The 25,467-nt window shown below is 36.7% G+C and overlaps 2 protein-coding genes and 1 long non-coding RNA gene across 4 annotated transcripts in view; 1 reads left to right on the top strand and 2 right to left on the bottom strand.

Annotated features, from left to right (window-relative positions):
• Window positions 1-8,590, bottom strand: part of znf710b (zinc finger protein 710b) — a 21,382-nt gene extending 12,792 nt beyond the window's left edge. Inside the window, exon 1 of the mRNA XM_083558855.1 lies at window positions 8,402-8,590. Coding sequence (XP_083414981.1) covers window positions 8,402-8,557 — 156 coding nt within the window. The 5' untranslated portion in view covers window positions 8,558-8,590. The remainder of the gene's footprint in view (window positions 1-8,401) is intronic.
• The window catches only part of LOC310735791, a 174,310-nt gene that overhangs the window by 31,598 nt on the left and 117,245 nt on the right, over window positions 1-25,467 (bottom strand). The gene's annotated exons all lie outside the window — the stretch shown is intronic.
• Window positions 15,537-25,021, top strand: btbd10b (BTB (POZ) domain containing 10b). Of its 2 annotated transcripts, XM_083558868.1 has the most exons (9): window positions 15,547-15,699; window positions 17,663-17,714; window positions 18,510-18,704; window positions 20,410-20,677; window positions 20,802-20,904; window positions 22,058-22,178; window positions 23,116-23,313; window positions 23,396-23,506; window positions 24,000-25,021. In XM_083558868.1, exons 3-9 carry the CDS (start codon window positions 18,551-18,553, stop codon window positions 24,323-24,325), a joined length of 1,281 nt encoding a protein of 426 aa, XP_083414994.1. In that variant the 5' UTR covers window positions 15,547-15,699; window positions 17,663-17,714; window positions 18,510-18,550; the 3' UTR covers window positions 24,326-25,021. The 2 variants fall into 2 exon arrangements, with proteins under 2 accessions (XP_083414993.1, XP_083414994.1); XM_083558867.1 differs by lacking the exon at window positions 17,663-17,714 and having other exon boundaries at window positions 15,537-15,699.

Raw genomic sequence — 25,467 nt, 5'->3', positions numbered from 1 at the left:
TCGAAAGAAAGATAAGATCACCTTAATTGGAGCAGTGAAAAGGCTGCTTATACTTAGCTGTGCACCACTGTTCAAACATTTACCACTGGTATCCATCAAGGGATCTATTGAACTGGATATGAATGATATATTTCGGCCCATACCTGGTTCAGAAGGTCCCTGCTCAAGAAAATGGGCCAAAACACATTGGGTCAAAGCTGGGGAGAAGTCTCCTGTTCCAAAACTATTTGAATCCAGATATATACCAGAACTAACTTGTATTGAGTGTATGTTAAGAACAATGACTACCCAAAGAGTGACAGTTAATCAAGCATTTAAAATATCCATGCACACCCCTAGAAGAAGCTGCATAAACTCCCCAAGCTAATATCTCCCATGCCATTGCACATTTGTACTTATATATCCATCCACAATGCTCTAGAGTCATAAAGAGAAGAAGAGTGGTCACTTTTTATTTTGTGTTGAGTTTCTACTCTCCTTAAAAAAATATCAAGTCCATCCACCAGTTCTATACTCATTCTGCATGCATGGGTTCCAGAGATAAAAGTGTGTACTTCTCCACAAGATCTCCTTTCTCAATTGATATGCGTCACTACCTCTGACAAGAGGGCACTTGAGTAGATCTAGCCTTATTGCTCTACCCAGAAGAGTGCAATGATGGTGGGTCTGTAGCCATGAGGGTAGCTTACAAGCGCTGCTGACTGCACGACACCAGAACTCCGTGGCATGCATTCAAGCTAATATAATGAGCCACATGCCTGTAGTTGCCGACTGTATCGCATCACTGGTGGCCTTAACTTTTTTTACTGCTAGCATTCAAACAGTTGCTCATAACTGCTGAAGCTAACTCCTCTGTAAGCGAGCTGATCTATGTGGGTTAGGACTCTACTCAATCCTGGTTACTGCTTAGTGTAAAGAATGTTTAGCACAATCTGCTTTACTGGAGGTGTGCAAATGAGTCCTGTGATATATATGTACCCTGAGTGCCAGGGTCACTTACTTGGGCTGCCAAAAAGAACGTTCAAAACTAAATTTGTATGTACAAATAGACCATGCACACAAGAGTCACATCACAGCCATCCGGTTCTGTGTTTCAATGTCCACAGGGGTCCTGTCTGCCGCTCGCAACATAAGGCAGGGAAAGTCCCTAGCAGGTGTTAAGCACCCTCATTTACGGTGTGAAGCAGGTCCCCCCATAATTTAGGAGGTCCCTAAAAATGTTACATGGGTTTGAACTTCAGTCCTTCCTGCTTCTCATTGGTCTCAGACATAAAAAATGCTGTCCCTCTCACTAAAGATGTTCTCTTGGAAAGTGGCCTGATCCAAAGGTAGGCCATAGTTCAAAACAAAAGGTTTTACACAAATCTCTCTTCAAGGTTGGACAGTGGATTACATTTAAAAAGAAGTTGAAATTTTCCTTAAAAGACAATTGTTCTCTGTATGCTAAATGTCACCACACCCAATTTAATCATCCGAATAAAAATGGGCAGAAAAAGAAACTTCAAAATCTCTTAACTCAAATTATTTTGAAATAAAATATACAAATAATTAGCAAGAAGCTAATTATGAAACAGAGGGACGAGGACATTTAAATAGGCAGTTAGCATTTTCTTGGGCACACTGCACTGGGTGTTTTTGATGGGACTGTAGGCTGAGCCGGTGCTATAGCACTGCACTTGGCAGGCTTAGCTGCAGACAATTTAAAATACTAGCACAGGCTCAGATTTTACACTGCAGTTTGTCAACATCATCTCTGTATATGACTGCACGACAGCATGCACCACTATGTGGTCAAGTGAAACAGGACACCTGATCGTCACACCTATACATGGGCTTTAAATAGGAAACAACACAAACAACGATGTCACCAAAAAGGTTTATAAAGAAATGGTTTGCCATGGTGGGTTAGGAAGCACTCAAGTGGCCTGCACAAAGCCCTAACTTGAGCATGTCTGGGATGAACAGGAACACTAAATGCATTCCAGGTCTTCTCGACTAGATGCTAGTGCCTGACCTTGCTAATATTGTTGTGGCTGAACAGACAAGTCCTCCAAAGCCAAGTTTTATAATGTATCAGAAAGCTTTCCCAGAAAATTTTAAACACAAAAGGCCATTTAATATCAAGGATGTTTAATGTTTAATCATCAAGAAAATACATTTTATATTGGGGTACTTCAGCCCCTAAAAATATTACCTACAGCGTATACAATACAACAAATTCTGTTGAACCAATGCAAAGGATCCTTGATCAAAAACAACATCCCGCTTCCATTGCAGGGTCTGCACAACTAGACATACTAATATGTTCCAGGAACAAGCAGGACCTGGGAAATATATATACTTTTATATTGTAAAAGTACATCAACAGCTTTATTCTGATTTGTGAGAAAAAAAAAGTTAATAAGTAAATAAAAACCCAGAAGCTACAAGAAGAAGAAGATCATTATGGGAATATTGACAAGGTTGAAAACTACTGTTTAATAATTTAAGAATTTGTTCATCAAATTCTTAAATATCTATGTTTAAAAAAAATAATAATAATCAAAATTTTAAAAAATTTTGGTCACAGCAAAAATACAAACATGATCTAATTGTATTTACCAATCAGAAAACATCTCTACAGGAAGACACACTTCCTAACTGCTTTTTATATTTCACATACAGTAATTCCCCGTTTATTGCGGTGGTTACGTTTCAAAACCGCCCGCGATAAATGAAAAACAATGATAAACGGACGCCACCTCAAAAATGCTATTTTATGTATACAGTACTGTATAAACATTTTACTGCTTTTATCATTAATAATTATATTTTTATTAATAAATTTCATTATTTCAACATATAACTCCAATCTCCACTCAACCACTTTACCAATAAAATACAATTCCAAAGTATTGTAGCAATGATTTAGATCAGGGGTCACCAACAGGTCGCCCACAAGGACCACATGAGTCGCCTGCGGGCCTTTTCTAAAAAATAGCTCATCATAGCGCCACTTACCAGTGAGCTGCATCAAAAAAAATTTGTTGCTATTCTTTTTTTAAATCACAATTGCATTGGTGTGAATTTGAAAAGGACAATATATTAAAATTTTTTTACAAAAATGTTTCATATTAGATTAGAGCTAAGCTGGTCTCCAAGTTGATTTTTGTATGTTACGTAATTGATCATCTGCACAAACATGATGCAACGTAGTGCATGATTTGTTACAAAATGTAAGTGGCTAGTGAAAATGTAAATACTTGAAGATTTATAGAAATAAAGTTTTGCATATTGATATTTATCTGTTTCCCACCGTAAATCTTTGTTGATAATTATTGTGAGAAATCATTAACATGATCAGTGTTTTTTTAATAAGAACACATAATTAAAGGTCAAATTGAGCAAATGTGTTATTTCAGAAGTGTGCATCAAACTTGTAGCCCTTCACATTAATCAGTACCCAAGAAGTAGCTCTCAGTTTCAAAAAGGTTGCTAACCCCCGATTTAGATGAATGCAAGTGATGTCTCTGTAAATGCAACCCTTTATTACAGTCACAAACACAACATTTGGCCAAAAAGAAATTTAAACTGATAGCTGATAATGTTTGCAACTAAAAGCTAAGAATTACAGTTCTTTTAGAAAATAAAGCTAATGTGTAGCTGATGAATGTAATTGCCCCCATCCGGTTAAAAAAGGTTCGAGAACAAGCACCTGCACCTTGGTATAATAGTCATACGCATGCCCTAAAGAGAACAACACGTAATCTGGAGAGAAAATGGAGGAAAACTAAATTGGAGGTATTTAGAATTGCGTATAAAGACAGTATGCTTAGCTACAGACAGGCGCTAAAAGCTGCTAGAGCTAAACACCTGAGCAAACTCATAGAAAATAACAAAAACAATCCCAGGTTCCTTTTCAGTACAGTCGCTAAATTAACAACAAATCAGGGATCTGAAAAATGTGTTCCATCACAGTTTAGTAGTGAAGACTTTATGAATTTCTTCACTGAAAAAATAGATAACATTCGAAAAACAATTGTGGCAGTTCAACCTCTGACAGCATCTCCCGACACAATCGTACTTACAACCCCACAACTACACTGTTTTACATGTATAGGACAGGAAGAGCTGTATGATGCTATTATGAAAGCTAAATCAACAACATGTCAGTTAGATCCAATTCCCACTAAACTACTGAAGGAAGTGTTATATACAGCTGGTGAGCCTCTTCTCAATATTATTAACTCCTCACTATCGTTAGGTCATGTCCCTAAATCCCTCAAGTTAGCAGTTATTAAGCCCCTCATTAAAAAACCTAATCTGGATCCAAACACGCTATCGAATTACAGACCAATTTCAAATCTCCCATTTATGTCTAAGATTTTAGAAAAGATTGTCGCTGCCCAGTTATGTAACCACTTGCAGGAGAACAATATCTTTGAAGAGTTTCAGTCAGGTTTTAGGCCCCATCATAGCACAGAAACTGCTCTAGTTAAAATCACTAATGACCTGCTTTTAGCTTCAGACCAAGGCTACATCTCCCTATTAGTTTTACTAGATCTTAGTGCTGCGTTCGACACTATAGATCATGATCTTCTCCTCGATCGCTTACAGAATTACATCGGTATTCAGGGACAGGCATTAAGCTGGTTTAAATCCTACCTGTCCAATCGTTACCATTTCGTAGATTTAAATGGAGAGCTATCCAGGATAATGCTAGTAAATTATGGCGTGCCACAAGGGTCAGTTCTGGGACCCCTGCTTTTTACAATATACATGCTTCCATTAGGAAATATTATTAGAAGGCATGGAATTAGCTTCCATTGTTATGCTGATGATACCCAGCTATATATTTCATCCAAACCAGGCGATACAGCTCAATTAGCTCGCATAACTGAGTGTGTTGAAGAAATAAGAGATTGGATGACCCATAACTTTCTGCTATTAAATCCTGATAAAACGGAGATTTTGCTCATCGGCCCAAAAAATAGTACACAGAAGCTCCAGCATCTCAGCCTGCATTTAGACGGTTGTTCTGTAACTACTAGTTCAACGGTAAAAGACCTGGGAGTTATTTTAGACAGCAACTTATCTTTTAAAAATCACATCAATCAAGTTACAAAAACAGCCTTCTTTCACCTTAGAAATATTTCTAAGCTAAGAAATATGTTATCTATATCTGATGCAGAGAAGCTCGTCCATGCGTTTATGACCTCTAGAATAGACTACTGTAATGCATTACTAGGTGGATGTCCTGCATCATTAATAAACAAGCTTCAGTTAGTTCAGAATGCCGCAGCAAGAGTTCTTACTAGGTCAAGAAAATACGATCATATAACCCCAATCTTATCGTCCCTACATTGGCTTCCTATTAAGTTTCGAATAGACTACAAACTACTGCTACTCACTTATAAAGCACTAAATGGTTTGGCTCCCATGTATCTATCCAGTCTCTTAACACGCTACAATCCGTCACGCTCCCTGAGATCTCAAAACTCTGGGCTTCTAGTAGTTCCTAGAATAGCAAAGTCCACTAAAGGCGGTAGAGCATTTTCACATTTAGCTCCTAAACTCTGGAATAGTCTTCCTGACAGTGTTCGGGGTTCAGATACACTCTCCCAGTTTAAGTGTAGATTAAAAACATATCTTTTTAGCAAAGCCTACACATAACACACATCACGCACATCACATCACAACCTTGTGCTCCAGAACATCTGATCACATGCACATTATCAACTTGTGCTGTTAATATCATGAACAGCAGCTACGCTAATTCCTCTCCACTGCTTCTCTTTCTCTCCCCATCCCGAGGCTTCCTGAGGTTTGGCCAGCTCCAGTCACGTCCCACCTCGTGAAGATTATGGACCTATGGATGATCATGGAGAAGTAGATGCCGAGTGTTTAAAGGCCCTGGCATGGAGAAGCTGATGCTGGATCTATGATGATCACAAATTGTTCTGTATTGTTGAAAGATTTATGACCAAACTTTTGATGTCACCCATATGAGGATGGGTTCCCCTTTGAGTCTGGTTCCTCTCAAGGTTTCTTCCTCATATCATCTAAGGGAGTTTTTCCTTGCCACTGTCGCCACGGCTTGCTCATCAGGGACAAACGCACACCATTCACCTTCACTGTTGTTTTCTGTAAAGCTGCTTTGAGACAATGTCTGTTGTGAAAAGCGCTATACAAATAAACTTGACTTGACTTGACTTGACTTAATGTGTACAGTGACAATGATTTCAGAAATAAAGAAATCCACAACATTGTCAAACATGAGGGACATATCTATATTTAAATAATTATCATTATTGGTGTAAATACTGTTAATTCTCCAGGTTGGTACAAGGAGTTAGATCAAACCCTGCTCCAGTTTGCACTAGCACCCCATTCTGGTGAATAGTTCAAAATAAATAAACAAAATGTACCACGGACCATTTCACGCAAACTATTTTTTCAGCGTGTCACGTGCATGTTATAGAACTATTACACATATTATATGCTTTAATTATTCATTTAATTATTAATGACCATCGAACTTAACTCACTATAAAGTCAATCAAATGGAAATTAATTTAAAAAGTAAAAGTTTATATCCTTTCTGTGCAGCCTGGTACCAAATGAGCCCCTTGTGACTGGGGACCCCTGCAACGGAAAGCTCTGCAGAAGGCAGGTCAAAACCACCCAAAGGACCACTGGTGCCCCTCTATCTGTCATTGAGCACCTACCACACAGCAGATGTGCACAGTGGACACATCACATTCCAGTCACAAATTGTTAAACCTCCTTCCATCAAGAAGGAGATATAGGAACCAGAAGGTTCAAGGCCAGTTTTTTCCCCCCATCTACCATCACCATACTGAACTGAACACTACACCGCTAGGACACTGATGGATGACTGATGCTTTACTGATGATTCTACTGCCTGTAATTATCATGCAGTTATGTTCCATTCTGTACATTCTGAATCATCTCTGGATACTTGTATCTGTATATAATTGCGAATTCATTGTATACAGTAACACTGAATACCTTCGGTACAGTTGTACATACAAGGTACATATTCCATAAATCTATATATCCCTCATTCTCTACACTCATTATACCTTACATTCAGTACATGTGGCTATAATATAATTTCATATATGTATATATTTTTTTATTATACGTCAACAGCTTCTGCACATTTTCACTGCCCTAGCATTAATATTTATTTGCTGCATATATATTTACATCTATACATGCTATATATATGCTGTACTTATTTATCTTGTCGGTTTGCAAAAATACTACTACTATTTGCACTTTTCGTATATGATAAGCTGCATTTTCTTGCTGTGTACCTGTAATATGCAATGACAAAGTTCCACCTGTCTGTCTGTCTGTCACTGAACACCAGGAGGTGATGAAAAACAAATCTGTCATCCTGCACAATTGCAATAAAACCAAACATTTTACTCACCCAAAAGATAACTGAGTGCAAATTGACACACAGATCAAAATGCACCCACGTGTGAAGTTTTTAGTTTAATAACTGGGTCGATTACAAGACCCGCCTCTGGGGGCAGGATTCCGATTCTTGCGATAATTTAATTGGATAAACTCAAACCTGGTACAATACGAGTCAAAAATAAGTCCTACTGATCATGTCTCATCAACAAAGATTATTCATCTCCATAATCAGCTGTTGAAAATGATTAATCTTATTGTTGTTTAGTTATCCTTTCAGTATCCAACATTAAATAGCAGGTACACAGAAAACCTCAGAAATGTTTATTTCACTTTAAAAGCTCCCTGACTGCTATAACAATCGGTTTCCCTCTGTAGCGATTTTCATTCGGGTCAAATCTGAGATTTGATTCTGATCGATCAGATTTTTCGTGACACGTATTTCTTTTTTTGTGTTCACGTCTAGACACCAAATCACAGCAAAACCCAAACATATACTGTATACAGCTATTATCCCGCTTCATTGACTGTAACCTCCTGTTAGAACTCTGCCTGCACAAACCATTCTCAAAATAACGAGTTTACAAATACAACATGCTGCTTTTAAAACGGAAACTTCTTTTTTATATTGAACTATAGATCTATATATTTCTGCATTGTTCACTTCTTTACGCTAGGTTAGCCTAGCAGCCCGTTAGGTAGCACTGAGAGGACAGGGCGAGTGTGGCCTGCTTCTCCTCAATCCATCCAACACGGTTTACTTCCCACTAGGGTGTGAAAGTCATTTTATTTTTTACATTTGTGACATTTCAACTTTATAATAATACTCGGAAAGATATTCCTGTAGTTCGTGATTGAAATTATTTCACAGAAAGAATCAGAGTTGCCATGGGACCTGCTCCGGTCACTCAGGGCAAGTACAGTAGTTTCATTTTTACATCAAATGACAATAATAATCGCTCAGGTTACTTACCACACTCCAAAACTCGGTTCTGTACGTAGAAGACACTTTGGAGATTTTTTCACTACCACTATAGACTGAATTGGAGCTGATTCTGGCTTCTAGTTCGGCAGAAAGTAAGAACAGAAAGTGACATGAACAAGTAACATATCTCCGTGTCAAAACCATAAAAAACCACTAGAGGGCAGACAGAAGAACCAACCGCGAATCTGGATGGCTTCTTCTTTCATTGGAAGGTTAGCTAATGCAATATTTCATTACTGCCACCCTCTGTTATATAAATGTAACTACACCCATCGTTTCTCTACATACATCATGGTGCATTTGATCAGAGCTTTTATATATTTATGCAGAACTTCTTTGTGACAATGTCTATTGTTAAAATGTTTTATTTTCATAATATGGTTTATAAGACTGTAGAACGGGATGTGCTCTGATTTGGTTTCAAAAGGTAAAAATCTATGTTCAGTTTAAGATGATCATTAAAACTCATCCTCCAAAACCATGATATATAGACCAATAATTTTTAAACACCGGACCATCACACACATATCTGTCTATTTTTAAGTCAAGTCGAGAAGCTTTAATTTTCAATTCAACCATATATAGCTGGCGCAGTACACAGTGAAATGAGACGTTTCTCCAGGACCCTGGTGCTGCATAAAACAACATAGAATGATATCACACAACATAGAGCTACATAACAGAACACAAAGCTAAGGACTAAAGTAAGTGTTCTTGCCACATAAAGTGCAAAGACAGAGAGACACCAAAAAATAGTGTAAGACAGATACACAAAACACAAAATAGCGCCCATTAGGAAACCCACTGTATAATATGTTATACAGAGAACTGTATACAAGAGTGAATTTGTAAACATAAACACAATGTTGTGCAAAAACAACAAGAGCAGCAGCCGAGAGGCGCAAAACAGCATGCAAACAGTATATGATTAAATAAAAATATAATATATGTGGTGGAATGGATTGGGATGAGTAATGAGTGTTAAGTTCAGGTTGTGCAGTTCAGTAACACAGTGTGTGTGTGTGTGTGTGTGTGTGTGTGTGTGTGTGTGTGTGTGTGTGTGTGTGTGTGTGTGTGTGTGTGTGTGTTTGTACAGTTCTGTGTGTTGAGGAACCTGATGGCTTGAGGGAAAAAAACAGTCTGGATTTGAGGCCTGATGCTTCGAAACCTGTTTCCTGTTGGTAGGAGAGTGGAGAGTGTGTGTGAGGGGTGTGTGGGGTCATCCACAATGCTGTTGACTTGTGCATGCAGCGTGCGGTGTAAATTTCTGTGATAGAAATTAGAGAGACTCCGATGATCTTTTCGGCCGTCCTTACTATCATTTGTAGGGTTTGTGATCTGAGACGGTGCAGTTCCCAAACCAGGCAGTGATGCAGCTGCTTAGTATTCTGTGGTTACCTGTAGAGCGTGGTTAGGATGCGGGGGGTGGGGGGGGTGGGGTTTCATCAGCCTTTCCAGGAAGTAGAGGTGCTGCTGGGCTTTCTTGATGATGGAGCTAACGTTGATTGACCAGGTAAAGTCCTCCACCAGATGTACACCAAGGAATTTGGTGCTCTTGACGATCTCCATGGAGGACCCATCGATGAGCAGTGGAGAATGGCTGATCTGTGTTCTCCTGAAGTCAACAACCATCTCATGTTTAGAGACAGGTTGTTGGCTCTACACCAGGCTGTTAACTGTTTCACCTCCTCTCTGTATGCTGACTTGTCGTTCTTGTTGATGAGACCCACCATAGTCGTGCCATCAGCAAACTTGATGATGTGATTCAAGCTGTGCATTGCTACACAGTCATGAGTCAGCAGAGTGAACAGCAGTGGGCTGAGCATGCAGCCCTGAGGGGCTGCAGTGCTCAGTGTGGTGGTGCTGGAGATACTTTTCCCAATGAAACTATTTCCCAGTCAGAAACCCAGGATCCAGTTCCAGAGGAAAGAATTCAAGCCCAGTGGGCTCAGCCTCTTAATCAGGTGCTGAGGGATGATTGTGTTGAATGCTGAACTGAAGTCTATGAAGAGCATTTGAAAAGCATGTGTACTTATTGTCCAGATGGAAGGTCATGGAGATTGCATCGTCCCTGGAATGGTTTGGATGATATGCAAACTGCATGGGGTCCAGTGAGGATAAGAGTCTTGATGTGCCTCATGATGAGCCTCTTAAAGCATTTCATTATGATGGGTGTGAGTGCGATGGGACGATAGTAATTGAGGGAGGAAACTGTAGAATTCTTTGGCACAGGGATGATGGTCATTGTCTTGAGGCATGTAGGAACAATGGTGCTCATCAGGGAAATGTTGAAGATGTCAAAGAAGACATCTGCTAGCTGTTCTGCACATTCCCTGAGCACGTTAGAGCGCGATGGTTTTGGAGATGGCCATGTCGCCTAGGATGTTTATGTAAACAAGATCCAGCGTGTTCGCCCCTCTTATTGCAAAGTCCACATGCTGATGGAGTTAAGGGAGCACAGTTCTGAGATTTGAGATGATGAGACGGATGATCTGCTGTATCCAAAAGAAGAAAAAGAAGGTATTTAAGATCTTGAGTGGCCTTTACAGTGCCCTGGTCCTATCTCAGCTTCATTAAACACTCAGCACACTTTTTTCACTCTCAACAATATTCCCGGTAGAGGTCAACACTGTCCGCACTTGTTCTGCAGACCGTTTGAATGTCCTTGTCTCTGTCTGCGATGCAAATCAGTTTGCCAAAACAGCCGTGAGACCATGCAAAAATAGTTTTTCTGATGACCGGACTCATTCTTCTCCAAGTCTGAGCTTTTGCTTTTGTAACTTATTTTGCTGCACCACCTTGTGGCTCCCATACCACTAAACCTGATCAGAAGAGCCCTATGTATATAAAATTTGGAGAGCCTCCCTTTTCAACTTGATGAATTCCAAAATCACTTGTGTCCACCAACATATCCTCATAGACTCAGGATTCTTGAACTCTCTTAATATAAATGAGAAGTGGGAATATCTCACAGACGCTCTTACTGGAACTCTCACAGATGTTTCTGATTCCCTTAGAAAGTCTCCTGGATTAAGTGTGTAAATGGCTGGTCCCCTGAACATCCAACTCCTTGCCAAGTGATGACCAGTTCACAACTCTGCCCATCTTTTTATCAGAGTTTCCTAAACATGTGACCTCAATTTTGATGACAAACACAAAATGCATTAAAGTTTGTACTGGAACCTATACTTTGTAAAGGTATGTAGTCAATTCATTTGCCATTTACTACCAGCAAGGTGACATTCCACATTTCTAAAACCAGTTTAATTTGCGAAAGTCTTTCTAACACTGTTTATCGCATGCCTTTTGCCCTCTGTAAATTGCTTCTCACACCCACTCTATTGTGAGTCCACATGATGATACCACTCCCACACACGGCTGAGCCAGGCTGGATTGCATGGGTGGCCCTGTCATCGTATACTTCTGGGCCTGGCTATAGGGGTGGGTTCCAGTAACCCTAAACCAGACAGGCACACTTTTTTTTTTTTTTTCTTTTTTTTTTTTTTGTACCTTTTATGAGGGCCTTTAAGATTGCGCTTTGACTGATGTCTCCCTTTATATCTATGCACCAAGGATGGCTCTAAATGACATAGCTCTGAGGTCCATTTAGGTGCACAAGGTCTTTATCCTTAAAGGGTATAGTGGCATCAGTGCTTTTAAATTAAAATACAAACATTAGGTGAACATAGGTGAAAGACATTTGTTGTAATATCACTCATAATTCCTGAGTGATGTTATAGCACATGCTTACACTGTCACTTTCTGGTCTACGATTTATTCCGTGCAGTAAATACTGCAGGCATGCAGAATTTATAACTTGCTGAAAATACCTGAAATGATTGGGAGGATGCCTCTTTCTCACATGTGCAAAATTTCACATTCTTACCGATATAAATAGAGCATTGTCTATTAACAAAAGACCATACCAAGTACAAGTTGAACAGAAAATGATATATACATTTATTTCTTTGTATAACAACCTCATTGTTCCAGCTATACAGGGAGACCTGCATAATTTTATTGCTGCATGGCTGTCATTACAACATGGGGTGACCCCAGTTAATCGTTTGTAAGCAATTCTTCACCGTAATCCCTGCCAGGTTCTTGTGCACACAACTGCAGTGACATACCATAAGTGGGATGACACACATTGTACTTGCATGAGGTAATGAGGACAATTTAGGAGTGGATTCCACTTGTGATACAGGCTCACTTGTGTTCCAGCAGATTCCACTTGTGCTGCAGCTTCATCAAGGGCAGCATTAGGTGGGAGGGCAAAGCTGTTTACATATGAAATAAATCCTGTGATGTATCCTTTGTGTTTTAGACATTTTAAATATATTTTGTTTCTTATACATACAAATATAAAAAAAGGTCTCTAATTCTCCTTCCAAATAATTATGGTCTAAATATTAAGCTAAATTATTAGGATTATTATTTATTGCAGCAGATTTATTTTAGGGTCATTTGCCTAAATTGCATCCTCCTTATAAAAATACAGTATCAAATTCAGATTAAATTATGTTTTTTAATGTATTAATTTAAATAGTGACTCTGGGCTCCCCAAATTGAAAAAGATCACAATGATGTCGTGCAGACCAAACACCAAATAACAAAAACAAAACAGCTGCCATTATTAATAGATGCATAGCAGTCAATGCCACCATACCAATGCTTTTCCATATCACACAATACACAAATCAATCTTTGCCCTTTGAAAGAGATGCTGAATGTTGTCTAAATAATGCAATGCTACGCACTATGCCATGTGGCTCCGGAGGTGGAGTCCTTTCAACCTCAATCTGTAAGCTCTCCCTTCCTGATTTAGAAGAAATAGCTTACCATTACTAATTTAGAAGTAAAGTTTTGGGAAATATTAGGAAACAAAGCAACCATGCAATGGTCAGCTGACTTCAGACAAAACAGTTTAAATACTATACAAGAGATTTGCTATACCATATATCACTTTGGATGTTTTCTAGGACTTGCTACTTGTGTCATGACATAGCCATTCCTCAGCCACATTTAGAAAACCTCTCTCATGGGTACCCAATGTGTCCCACAAGAGTAATGACAAGGTTATCCACTTCCCATAGATCATCATAGATCACGCAAGCATCAGCTAGGCCTTGTTTTGCCATGCATGTATGGCAAATATGGTAATCAATTGAACCTTCCAATTATGGCACCTCAGATAAAATGGGAGCCATGCCATTTCCTCTGGTAGTAAAAAAAACAAGGCAAAGTAGTCAATTCTACTGTGTATTACATATTATTTTATATATGTATTGCATAATAGCTAGAAAGATATCAAATATTTACATATTATATTCTGTTTTGTAAATAGCCAGACTATATTATGAAAATTGTGTGATTTTTATCCATTTTGTTTTCTCAGCTTTTTGCTTGCTTTTTCTTAGAATTTCTCACATCCTAGGACAATTCAAGTAAAAAAATGAATACAATACAAATTACCTAGACAAACTGTTCCAATAAAACTTCTAAAACATCTTCCTTTTCTTCTTCTTTACATCTTCTTAGTATTATTATTTTTATTACTATAAATAATTGTAATCGTCTCTTTTTATCAAATGTTCTTGTTCTGAAACTGAGATTCAAACAATCAAAATCAAGATCATCTACTTTCCACCATTTTCTTCTTTTCATCTAAATGAAGCACACACTCTTCTTCCATATATTCTATCCGTTTGATGACAGTTTGATCGCAAGTGGTCTTAGGTGAGGTGTTGAAAACAAACAGAAGTGGTATTGGTGGAAGGTGACTGAAGGGGTTGTCATATACATGCCTTTTCCCAGAGCATCAAAGCATGGGGTGACATCACCATCAATAATCGGGATTGCTCATCAATGACCAAAGGGAGGGGCTTGGGAATAAAAGGAAAAGCCACCAGCACCCACCACAACTGAAATGTGTCTGACACATGTGTCTTCGTTGGAAATTGCAACAGCAAATCACAGTTTTGTAAGTTGACTTTGTCAATCAAGTCAGTATGAATTTTTTTTACTATTGTTTTATTCAAGTAACTAATTATTTATTATTTTTCTTCTTTTCCCTTTGCAGACAATTCTTTATATATTTTCTGTACATACAATGGATAAAGCAATTTTAATGATTGTGTTCTGGACTCTTTGCAGTCTAGTACATTTGGAAGCATTACCAATCAGGTAGGATCACAAGGATTTCTTTTTCGACAGCTTTACTTTTCTTGTTACTGGTTCTGTCAATTGATCAACAATTAATATTTTTCAAAGCAAAAGGTCCATTAGTGAAGTCCAGCTAATGCACAATGTTGGAGAACACAAGCAAGCAGTGGAAAGACAGGATTGGCTTCAAGTAAAGCTGAAAACTGTAATCATACCCAGTATCAATGACTCACAGAAGGGACAAAAGGGGAAAACCAGGACTATTTCTTCAGATTTTCAAGCCTGGAACAGTCCAATCCGGATCTCAAGTTAACATTGGGAACTGCTTATGTTTTGTCTTACCTTCTTTTTTTTTTTTTAAAGCTTATTTTGTTTTAATGCTGAGATAAACAAATGTTCCTGTCTGTGTGTTTATTGTTGAATAAGTGCACTAAGTCGCCATTTTTATTTTTTATTGTTTTGTAGTAATTTATTTAATTGTCTCAGTGACATAGTTTTGAAAACTAGTTGTGTTACAAAAGAGTTCAACTGTAAAGAGGACAAGGACAAGGGCACAGCTTCTGCTGTATGCCTTCTAATAGAATAATTATTACGTTTTTATGTTATTTTATTATACAGTGTTGGTAGCCCGATATTTTTTATTAAAATTTTTTTTTACAAAAAATAAAATTGAATAATTTTAAATAATAAAGCACAATCAAATACGTTCTGCACTATTGAAGACTCTGTTTTAAGCGTTTTAAAATGCTTACAAATACAATAAAAATTTTTGATATTATCACAAGAGAAATATACTGTTATAGTAAATACATATAAAAATATATATATATATAAATGTGAGCTCCACACGTTAATGCGAGCGCGTCCGTTTGCAGTTCTCGCGAGAGTTAACAAGTTTAAAATTGTACTGGACCTGCGCTCTTTCCTGTTCTCGCGAGATTTTAACTCGGTTTTACGGTTATTTCCTGTCAGCAGTAGCAGTCAGACAGGATTGATTTTGGAAAATGCGGACGCAGATGTAAGGCTTTTCATAATCTTATTTTTGCTCCTCCATGACTTGGCTCTTTCATCAAAAAAAAAAAAACACTAACCCGAATACCAATGCGTATGGCGCTATAGAGGTAATTTTTTTACTTTGAATTTCGAGAAGACTTTTCATTGTTAGCTTTTGTGGTTTTTACTTTTGCCGTGACTCGAATTTCTTAATAAATGTGTGCTAACTTGCTAGCCTTGTAGCTCGTTTCTCGTCTCAGATACAGGAAGGCTACAGACATGTTCGACTCAACGCATCTGTCTGTTATGTAGCCTGATAGCTCAAGAAGTTATTTCGATATCTATTTACAAAGCTTCTGCCAAACTTTGTGGAGTGTGTGTATTTGAAGCTAGGTAGCTAACATTATCTGACGTTACCTGATTGAAGAAACATAGCTAACCGACTAGCCAACTTAAATATTTTGAAGGTCTTTTATCATTTTTTTTTTTGGTCTGAAAAAACGAACGAAAATAAAATTAAAAAAAATATTTCTTTATTTGCTAGATGCTCGGTACGTGACAACCTCCAGGATTGGGTAATGAAGTATATATCGTATCTTATCGGTGACTGATGGTACCAGATTTTGTCGAATTTAGGATTGAGAAAAAATATTTGGTTTTATTCAGACGTTATTTAGTAATAGGTAATATTGTCTAGCAGCTTGTCATTCTTCTTAATTAAATAGTTTAGATGAAATTTACTATCAAATTTTCTTTAGACTTGAACGATGCAGCTTGAAATCTTGTCTGATTGTCCTATAATAGGGTTGAGACATTCGATGAATGACACAGGTGCAACATTCATTCTATTTTTGCGATTAGAACATAGAGGATTTTAGAGATTTTAGAAAATAAAACCAACATTCAGCTTAGTTTAAGTGTAGAAAGTTGCTGAGGAAACCTGTGTGTTGAGTCTATTGTGATGTACCTGCTGTTAGTTATTGCCTAGACCAGGGGTCACCAACCTTTTTGAAACTGAGAGCTACTTCTTGGGTACCGATTAATGTGAAAGGCTACAAGTTTGATACACACAGTTTTCAGTTTGATCTGAAATAACAAATTTGCTCAATTTACCTTTTATTATATGTAATTATTAATAATGATATTAATCTATGTGAAGACACTGATCATGTTAATAAATGTCTCATAATAAGTATCAATAGGAAACAGCTATTTTTAGAAAAGGCCCACGGGCTACTCATGTGGTCCCCGCGGGCACCACGTTGGTGACCCCTGGCCTAGACAATGTGCGAATCACGAGCTTTATAAATCCTAGACACAAATAATTGCACTTTTTATTTTGTTGGGGGAAACTAATCCTATCTAATTCACCTTTAAATAATAGACAGGAAATGAGTTATTCGACCTGGGTGTTTCTTTTGATGGTGTCATCCTAGTTCAGGTTTATACGGTGATCTGTTTCTAGAAGGAACAACTGATGATTCTGTGGCTTCCTTTGTGACCACACATTCATATGATCTGTAAAAACTAGTTAAGCAATACTGGGGACAAATACATTTGTCAACTGGTGTTAAAGGGAAGCTTCCTGAACCTTAAAAGCAAAGTGGTAAATAGGGCTTGTTTACTTAGTAATCTTTATTAATGGGTTGCACTTCCTTATTTTTTATTTATTTATTTATTTTTGCTTTGAATGATTAACTTAATGCCCACGCTTTGGGTTGTTTAATTTCAGACAACTTGTATCAATCATTAGCTCACATTCAACTGCTTGCGGTTATAAACTCATTGGAGCAATTGTTGTTGACAAAACTTTTCTGGGAAAGGAAAAAATGCATTCTCTTATAGTTGCTAGATGATGTTACATACTAATTTGAATTGATTGGATCGACTGCAGAGCGAAACATGAAAAGGATAATCATCTTCATGCATAGGATAGAGTTTACATCAAAATATTTATTTGACTTTGTGTTTTTTGAATGAAGACATCTTTGATAATGGAAGCAAAAAAGTTATTTAATTAGGAAACAGTGTATTTTTTTTGGTATATATTTTTGAAAACAGTGTCTCTTATTATTTCTATTATGGATACAGACAGAAGAAGCAGCAAAAGAGAGTATTCAAGGAACAAGTCACAAAGAAAGAGGTGAAAAAATGTATTTACGTGTATAACAAATAAAATACAAACAGAACCAAAGTAGCACACAAATGGGACAAAAGTTAAGTAATTGGTCACATATCTAAAACTTCTCTATTCTAAATAATTACATTTTTCTATTGGTTATATATAATGTTGATTGAAAGTGTATACATTATACGTATGGACATTTCATACCCCATTAATGCATTGTGTTTTTAGAATTTCAAAGTAGCAAACTATATTTACATTGCAGATCATTTCTGAAGTATTGTGTGAACCCGGATGTCGCCGGCAGTTTTTTTCTCTCCTCCCCCTTTTATTGTTTGTGTATTTTTAGAAATCCCTTTAGATAGAATGACATTCCTGGTATTTCCTGGTTTTTAAATGAAAACCCAAGGCCTATGTTTACTGTATCAGGATAGAGAAGTGGCTTAGGTTTTAACAAAATATGCATTTTTACAGATATATTTATATATAATTTATTTGACATTTCATTAACTTTTTAAATGAAGTATTAATTCTGACATCTAATTTATATTGTTTTAGATAATTGAAAATGCATACATTTTTAGCTTTATTTTTTTTGTTTATATTTAGTTTAATTAAATACAATATTTAAATACATTTTAGGCAGCTTAAACTAAAGTTTTTTTTATTATTATTTATTTATTTTTATTTAAGCATTCTTTATTCTCTGATATCAAATGACTGCTCTATGGATTGATCGCATTTTTATTAAAGCTTAAATGTTAACTGATCACCTAGCATCATCAGATGTTTTATTTGTCTTCTCGTCCACAGAAGAGGCCCATTAATCTGGACTCGAGGCTGAGCAGGTCAAAATGAGCCTACACACTGCGAGTGGAGGTTGTGAGCACTCGAGGGATCGCCGGCGCTCCAGTGACCGTTCACGTGACTCCTCTCATGAGCGAGGCGAAGGCCAGCTCACCCCCTGTATCCGCAATGTCACCTCACCAACACGACAACAAACTAGTGGTAATATCCCACTCTTATAACTCGCATGTATACTTTTGTGGCTGTTTTAGACACAGCTGTGACAGGGCTGAGTCATTTAATCAAATAGACGTTGTATTCTGAAAAGTGACAAGTGATGTATAAATGTAAACCTAAGGGTTTTGGGTTTTCACACCATTTAACAATAGACAAATCCGACAGAACAGATGTATCATACCCTACCCTTGTCTATTTCTTTTTGCAATAGGAGAAAAGAACTTGCTATTACAATATAAAATATTTATAGAAACAGACACACAATAGAGCCATGTTCCTGATGATGGGTGTGTATGTGCAAGTTTAGGTCCAATGTTCAGGTCTGTTTAAAATAAACAAATAACTAAAATCATGTGGGTCACAATTAATGGAAAAGCAGAAAAAGTGGTCAGTAAAAAAAAAAAAAAAAAAAAAGAAATAGTTTTTGATTAAATTATTATTGTGAAAATTATGACTTTTCAGTTAAGTGACTTTTGGTTTGAAAGAGGCAGATGTAGACGACAGGGTAGTATGGAGATGGATGGTCCACTGTGGCGACCCCTAATGGGAGCAGCCAAAAGAAGAAGAATTCAGTTATTTGAATTAATCTGACCCTTGCTATATGACAACACTGTAGGCTTGTCACAGCAAGCAGAGGCTTTCACCTGAGAGACATGTTTGTTTCATAAAAATGCATAATTAGGGTTGCAAAATTCCAGGAATTTTCAAGACTGGAAACTTTCCATGTGAATTAATAGGAATAAACTGGAAATTTACAAAATCACAGTTTGGCCTTTAACAGAAAACTTAAATGTAGTTGAAAAACTCTTTAAGGATAATTTGGTTAAAACAACCATATTTATTGCAAATTGTTTAATTTTACACAGCACTTTTACTGCAGGGATGTTGAGGCTATTGATCCACATAAAACTCACGTGTAGTGTGCATTCCTCCATAACAAAACAAATAGTTTCTTGAATCATGCACACAAAATAATGTAAACAAAAAAGAAAAACTGTCCATCTTGGCAAGTGCTCAAGTAAATGACATACATTTGATTAAAACTTCCTTGTGCTATGTGTTACAAAATTATACTAACCATTAAATCAGTCAGAAATGTAATCTTTAAAAACTGTATTAGTGTGCATGCATGTCAGTTTATGACCAAACAACATTTATATTTGTGTGAATATGATGCAGTTTTAATTTACACAAATTGGAAATTAATTCCTATACTTTCCTGTAAATGTGTGACATGTTTAACCAATAATTAAATGTTTACAAGATATATGCATTTGTAATCAAATATCAAGGCAACTCTCTCTATCGCTCTCTCATTTTATATCAGGTCAATTGTTTTATAATTTATCTATAAAAATGGTTTGTGGTTTAGAGTAAATAATGAGGACTAATTCAGTAATATCTTGTCAATTATTAAAGCCTGCTAATTATTTTTTTTAATCATTATCTTGTGTAGCAAATGTACCTCCCTTTTAGTCAAAAAGCATTACATATAAACATTTAAAACTATGTTTAGGGTTACTAATTTGTGCTATACCTTAACAATCTTGGTTGGAATTAAGTTTTCATAAGATAAGGAAAGAGCTTACTATGTTTCAACTCCACATGTTTACTATAAGTTCGGTGTGATTACTGATATGCTGATATAATTATAATATCGAATTTCTGTATTGGTCATTTGATTGTACAGACCGGGAAGGTGGCTCATCACGGCCTAACAGCCCTAGGCCTCAAAGAGTCTCTCCCAGTGGCTCCAGTAGTCGCAACAGCAGTTTGTCCAGCACGGAGGGCACCTTTAAGAGCATGGGCACGGGTGAAATGGTGTTTATTTACGAAAATGCCAAGGAAGGCGCACGTAGCATGCGCACCTCAGAGAGGGTCACACTTATTGTGGACAACACGCGCTTTGTGGTGGATCCCTCAATCTTTACCGCACAACCGAATACCATGCTGGGCAGGTGAGTGTTAAACCACAAGAGCCTTTTATTATGAATGTTTGTATTTAAATATTAAAAAGAATGCAATGTCACTTTAGAAATTACAAGAGGAATTGTTAACAAAATCTTGTTTGCTATTTTATAGAATGTTTGGTTCGGGGCGAGAACACAATTTCACACGGCCCAATGAGAAGGGGGAATACGAGGTGGCAGAGGGCATCAGTTCCACAGTGTTCAGAGCTATTCTGGTAGGATTACTCTGACCCCAGATATTTTTACACTTTAATGATCTTATTTCAAGATAGTTTTTTGTCAAAATAACAAATTGCTTAGCTTTGATAAGCAGGGTAGAGCAATGCAGTCATGTATGGCTAGATTATTAGCTAGTAAAGGTAGGATTAAGGGAAATGAAGTTTATGTATTTCTCAGGAGGGAATGACTGTATAGCATGCTTATACTGCAAAAGTCAATGGTGAACATATTTACTGTAAATACCTGCGTATGGCTAGAGCCCTTAATTTGTCTTGATGACAACAGAGTGAGCATTTTATGCTGGTACGAGAGTTATATAACCGCTTTTCAAAAAGGTTGGCTGTCATCTATGCACGTTAATTAATCTGGCTAGTGTAAACCGTTATGCATCAAGCAGATTGTTTCAACCCACGTGTAGGTGTGGTAGATATTTATTCTCTTGGTGGTTAAACTTGTCCATCAAGCACTAAAAAAAAGACAAATATCTTAGCCATGAACTCTAGGAATACGTTTTTTTTTTATTTTTTTTTTTATTATTTTTTTTTTTTTTACATGTATTATTTATTTATTTATTTATTTATTTTTGGTCCCCTATATACCTATAAAAGTTGCTGTATTCCACTAGATATTTTTCATGTAAAAAAAAAACAATAGAGAAAAATACTTTGCATCAGCTTTGTCTCAATATGCTCATGTCTCACTCTGGTTTGGGTGTCTGAAAGCTGACAGTCATACTGATTCTGTAATCACACTCTGGTGTCTGTTACAGATGGTTATGTAAAGTGGTTTCATTCAGGACATTGAGTACACCACCTTTGCTGTACAGAATTGTGATCTCAGGAACTGTTAAGTTTTATGAAGTGCTACTTTTTATTTTATAAAGATAGTATATTGTAGTTGACCTCTGTTTTTAAGGTGTATATATAGATTGCAATGCAGAATTAACAAAATTTGGAATTGAATCTGTACCCCTCTGTGGCCACTAAAAAGCTTATTTTTAACTATAGTCTTTAACTATAATCTTCATCCCTTGAGTGCTGCATTAACACATAGTGAGTCTTGATTCTCGTGCAATTAAAGGTTTTAGGGACTGGTGTATGAGAATGTTGCTGATTTTCTAATGTCTGATGACTTCTCTCTAACTGCTAGGATTACTACAAAACCGGGATAATCCGCTGTCCGGATGGAATCTCCATTCCTGAGCTGAGAGAAGCATGTGACTATTTGTGCATCTCTTTTGACTATAGCACGATCAAATGCAGGGACCTAAGTAAGTACAGGCTGTACATTTATTCTGTGCACAACACATAGAAAGATTATTTATTTAGATTTTTTAACATGTAATGCTGTTTCTAATAAGAATGTAGTTTTGTTCATTGTTCTTGTTTTACACTTACTGTGAGACTCGCTCTGTACCTCTTAGATTACCAAAGGGAAATAATTCTCCACACGAGAAAATAGTTATAGAATTACCTTTAGGTGAATCCAGTTTTTAGTATATATCATATACACATGCTATATAATACATTCATAAATATTTACACTATATTGGACTAGCTATATTATTTCAATGTCATGATAACTTATGTCACTTTCACTTTTTTAAGATATTGTGAATGTCCTTATTTTTACTAGTATTCTAGTAATATTCTAGTACATTTTTATTTTATAATAGTAATTAAAAACTTCCTGGAACCACCCAATGTAATGTTACCTGTTTGCAATTTTTAGATTAATTATGTTAATTTTCATACTTTTTCTTGACCTCAGGATTCTCTGTCTATATATATTTCTTTATTAAGAATATTTTTTTTAATTACAAAATTCACATTCACATTTATTAACTTATCGTGAAATATATTTTTTAAATGCTATTGACAGTTGATTTGCAATCCTGTATATCATGATTCATGTTGTGTTTAATAGAAAGTTTTAGAATTGTGATGGGTTTTGTCATCGTCATGCAGACACAGAACCATTTAATCTGATCTTAAAAGTAGTTCCATTCCTGAAAGGATAAATTATATAAACTTGAAGCTTGGGTTATAATCCAAATTGAAAGTTTGCATTCTTGATTGAAAGCTGAAGTATATGTTTTGGTTCTCACTCATGTAATAAACTACAATTGATATAAATGAAGTAATATTAAAGGTGCTTGTAGTTTTTCATTTGTAAATGCATGTTTATTATCTTTTGTTTGTCCTCAGGTGCTCTGATGCATGAGCTATCAAATGACGGTGCACGGCAGCAGTTTGAGTTCTACCTTGAAGAGATGGTGCTGCCGCTGATGGTGGCCAGTGCTCAAAGCGGAGAGAGGGAGTGTCACATCGTTGTTCTTACAGATGATGATGTAGTTGACTGGGATGAAGAGTATCCACCTCAGATGGGAGAGGAGTATTCACAGAGTGAGTAGACATGGACATGCACACATTTTGTTCAAAATTACATTTCCTTGGGCTAAACAAATGATCCTGTCTTGTGTTTCAGTAATATACAGTACAAAACTCTACCGTTTCTTTAAGTACATTGAAAACCGAGATGTGGCCAAATCTGTTTTAAAAGAACGAGGACTAAAGAAAATTAGACTAGGCATTGAAGGTAAGGTTTTTCCATTTTGTCTATATTAATCATAATAGTTCAATGGACATGGGTTAAAATATACACTGTGATTTTGCTCTATTTGTAATACGGTTTATCAAACAGAAAACAATTATTTTACTAAAGAGCTATAAACCCTTACTAGCGTGTTTCAATTTACCATGTATTTCTCTATTTGGAAAAACACTTTTAAAATAAGTTTGGAAAAAGAAAATTGCTAAAATGTCCAGTTTGCTGTAAAGCATATCATGCTTTTGTGGTTTCTTGCTTGTTAGGAATTTGGAAACACTGAGCTAACTGTTGCACTTTTTGGTCAGTTTGGACTGTTATTTTATCAAGCTCAAAATCTGTAAAAAATATTTTACAGGATAATTGATTAGAGCTTAAAGGTTATTAAAGATAAAACACATTTTAACATACCATATTTGCCTATTAATGTATTGTATAATATATAACGTATAAACGATTGTTTCGAACCACAAATCTTTTGTAGGATATCCTACTTACAAAGAAAAAGTGAAGAAGCGGCCTGGTGGCAGGCCTGAAGTCATTTACAACTACGTGCAAAGGCCCTTCATCCGCATGTCCTGGGAGAAGGAGGAGGGTAAGAGCCGGCACGTGGACTTCCAATGTGTGAAGAGCAAATCCATCACAAACCTGGCAGCTGCAGCAGCCGACATTCCACAGGACCAATTGGTGGTGCTGCATCCTGGCCCTCAGGTGGACGAGCTGGACATTCTGCCCAATCACCCTGCTCCAGGACAACACTACAGCAACAACTATGAGCCTGACACCGATGCTGCCTCGCCTGCACTCTGAATGCACACCTCTTCCTCCCCTCTGTTCTTCCTTTCCTCTCCTATAGCATGCTGCAGCATGGCGCGAGAGTGACACCGTTAACCAGATTGCCTTCTGCACCTACTTTCGCAGCCTTAGAGCCTCAACAAGCTAGTCTACTGTATTATGAAAATGTAAAAAAAAAAAAAAAAAAAAAAAGAGGGGACTCGATACTGGCATGGGCAGTGCTCTCCTGTTTTCTTTCTTTCTTTTTTTCTTACTTGACCAAAGGGGTTTTTTGTTTTTGTTTTTGTTTTGAAAAGAAAAAAAAGCAACCTCACCTATTTTATAATTGGGCTCATTATTATTATTATTATTATTATTACTTTTCCATTTTCATGATATTATTATTGCATTGATTTATTATAAATTTGGTCTTATTTGTTAACGTTTTTTAATTTTAATTTTATATGTATCCTGGGTGGTGTCACTGTGTAACTATCATTAAAGTTTGTTTGTTGTTTTTTTTTTTTTTTTTTCTTTTTTCCCCAAACTCAAAAAAAGCTCTTGTCAATCCCAGGTTGATGATTCCCCTCAGAAGCTCCTTTCTAGCTAAAGGAGTTGTTTGCCTGTTGAATGGATGCAGTGTTACATTTATGTGGTCAGAGTCCCACTGTTCAGAGCTTAAGTCATTGCATAAATAAAGTTATAACACACAGGCTTGTGTGGTAAACCTGACGCTGTTTTGCAGTTAGTGTAATATAATGTGCCTCAAAAATTAAAAGCTTCCAAAGCGGAAACTTGAGATTCTGTGCACTTGTGTGACACGAGCCAAAATAAACATTACATCAGCTACTTTTGATAGCAAAGGTGGTGCCTTTTTTGTTCTGTGTCAGCTGGTCCTCGGCATGCACTTTTACTCATCTCGTACCATACTGCGTCCACTGAGTGACATTCTGGTTGTTAATTTGCTTATAAACACACATTTATAGAACAATGCCCTGAATATATATTTCACCCAGATGTGAAACCTAGCTGCAAGCATCATGTAAGCTGTAGCGTGCAGATTTTCATCTACAAGAATAAAGAAGGGCTAAAAACAGCACACTAGCCTTTGTAAAATGTTTAAAGCAGATTTTCCATGTCAGTTTGTTACTACTGTTAAGAGTTATTCACTCAGCAGA

Source organism: Silurus aristotelis, assembly GCF_946808225.1.
Source record: "Silurus aristotelis genome assembly, chromosome: 13".
Taxonomy (NCBI): domain Eukaryota; kingdom Metazoa; phylum Chordata; class Actinopteri; order Siluriformes; family Siluridae; genus Silurus; species Silurus aristotelis.
Note: the sequence above shows the minus strand (reverse complement) of the source record. Positions and strands in the feature narration are given on the sequence as shown.

Excerpts from the sequence above, each read along its gene's own strand:
- btbd10b (XM_083558867.1), top strand. The coding sequence starts at position 18,551 with ATGAGCCTACACACTGCGAGTGGAGGTTGTGAGCACTCGAGGGATCGC. Across the intron at positions 18,705-20,409 it reads AACACGACAACAAACTAGTG|ACCGGGAAGGTGGCTCATCA; the intron begins GTAATATCCCAC and ends TTGATTGTACAG. Across the intron at positions 23,507-23,999 it reads AATTAGACTAGGCATTGAAG|GATATCCTACTTACAAAGAA; the intron begins GTAAGGTTTTTC and ends AATCTTTTGTAG.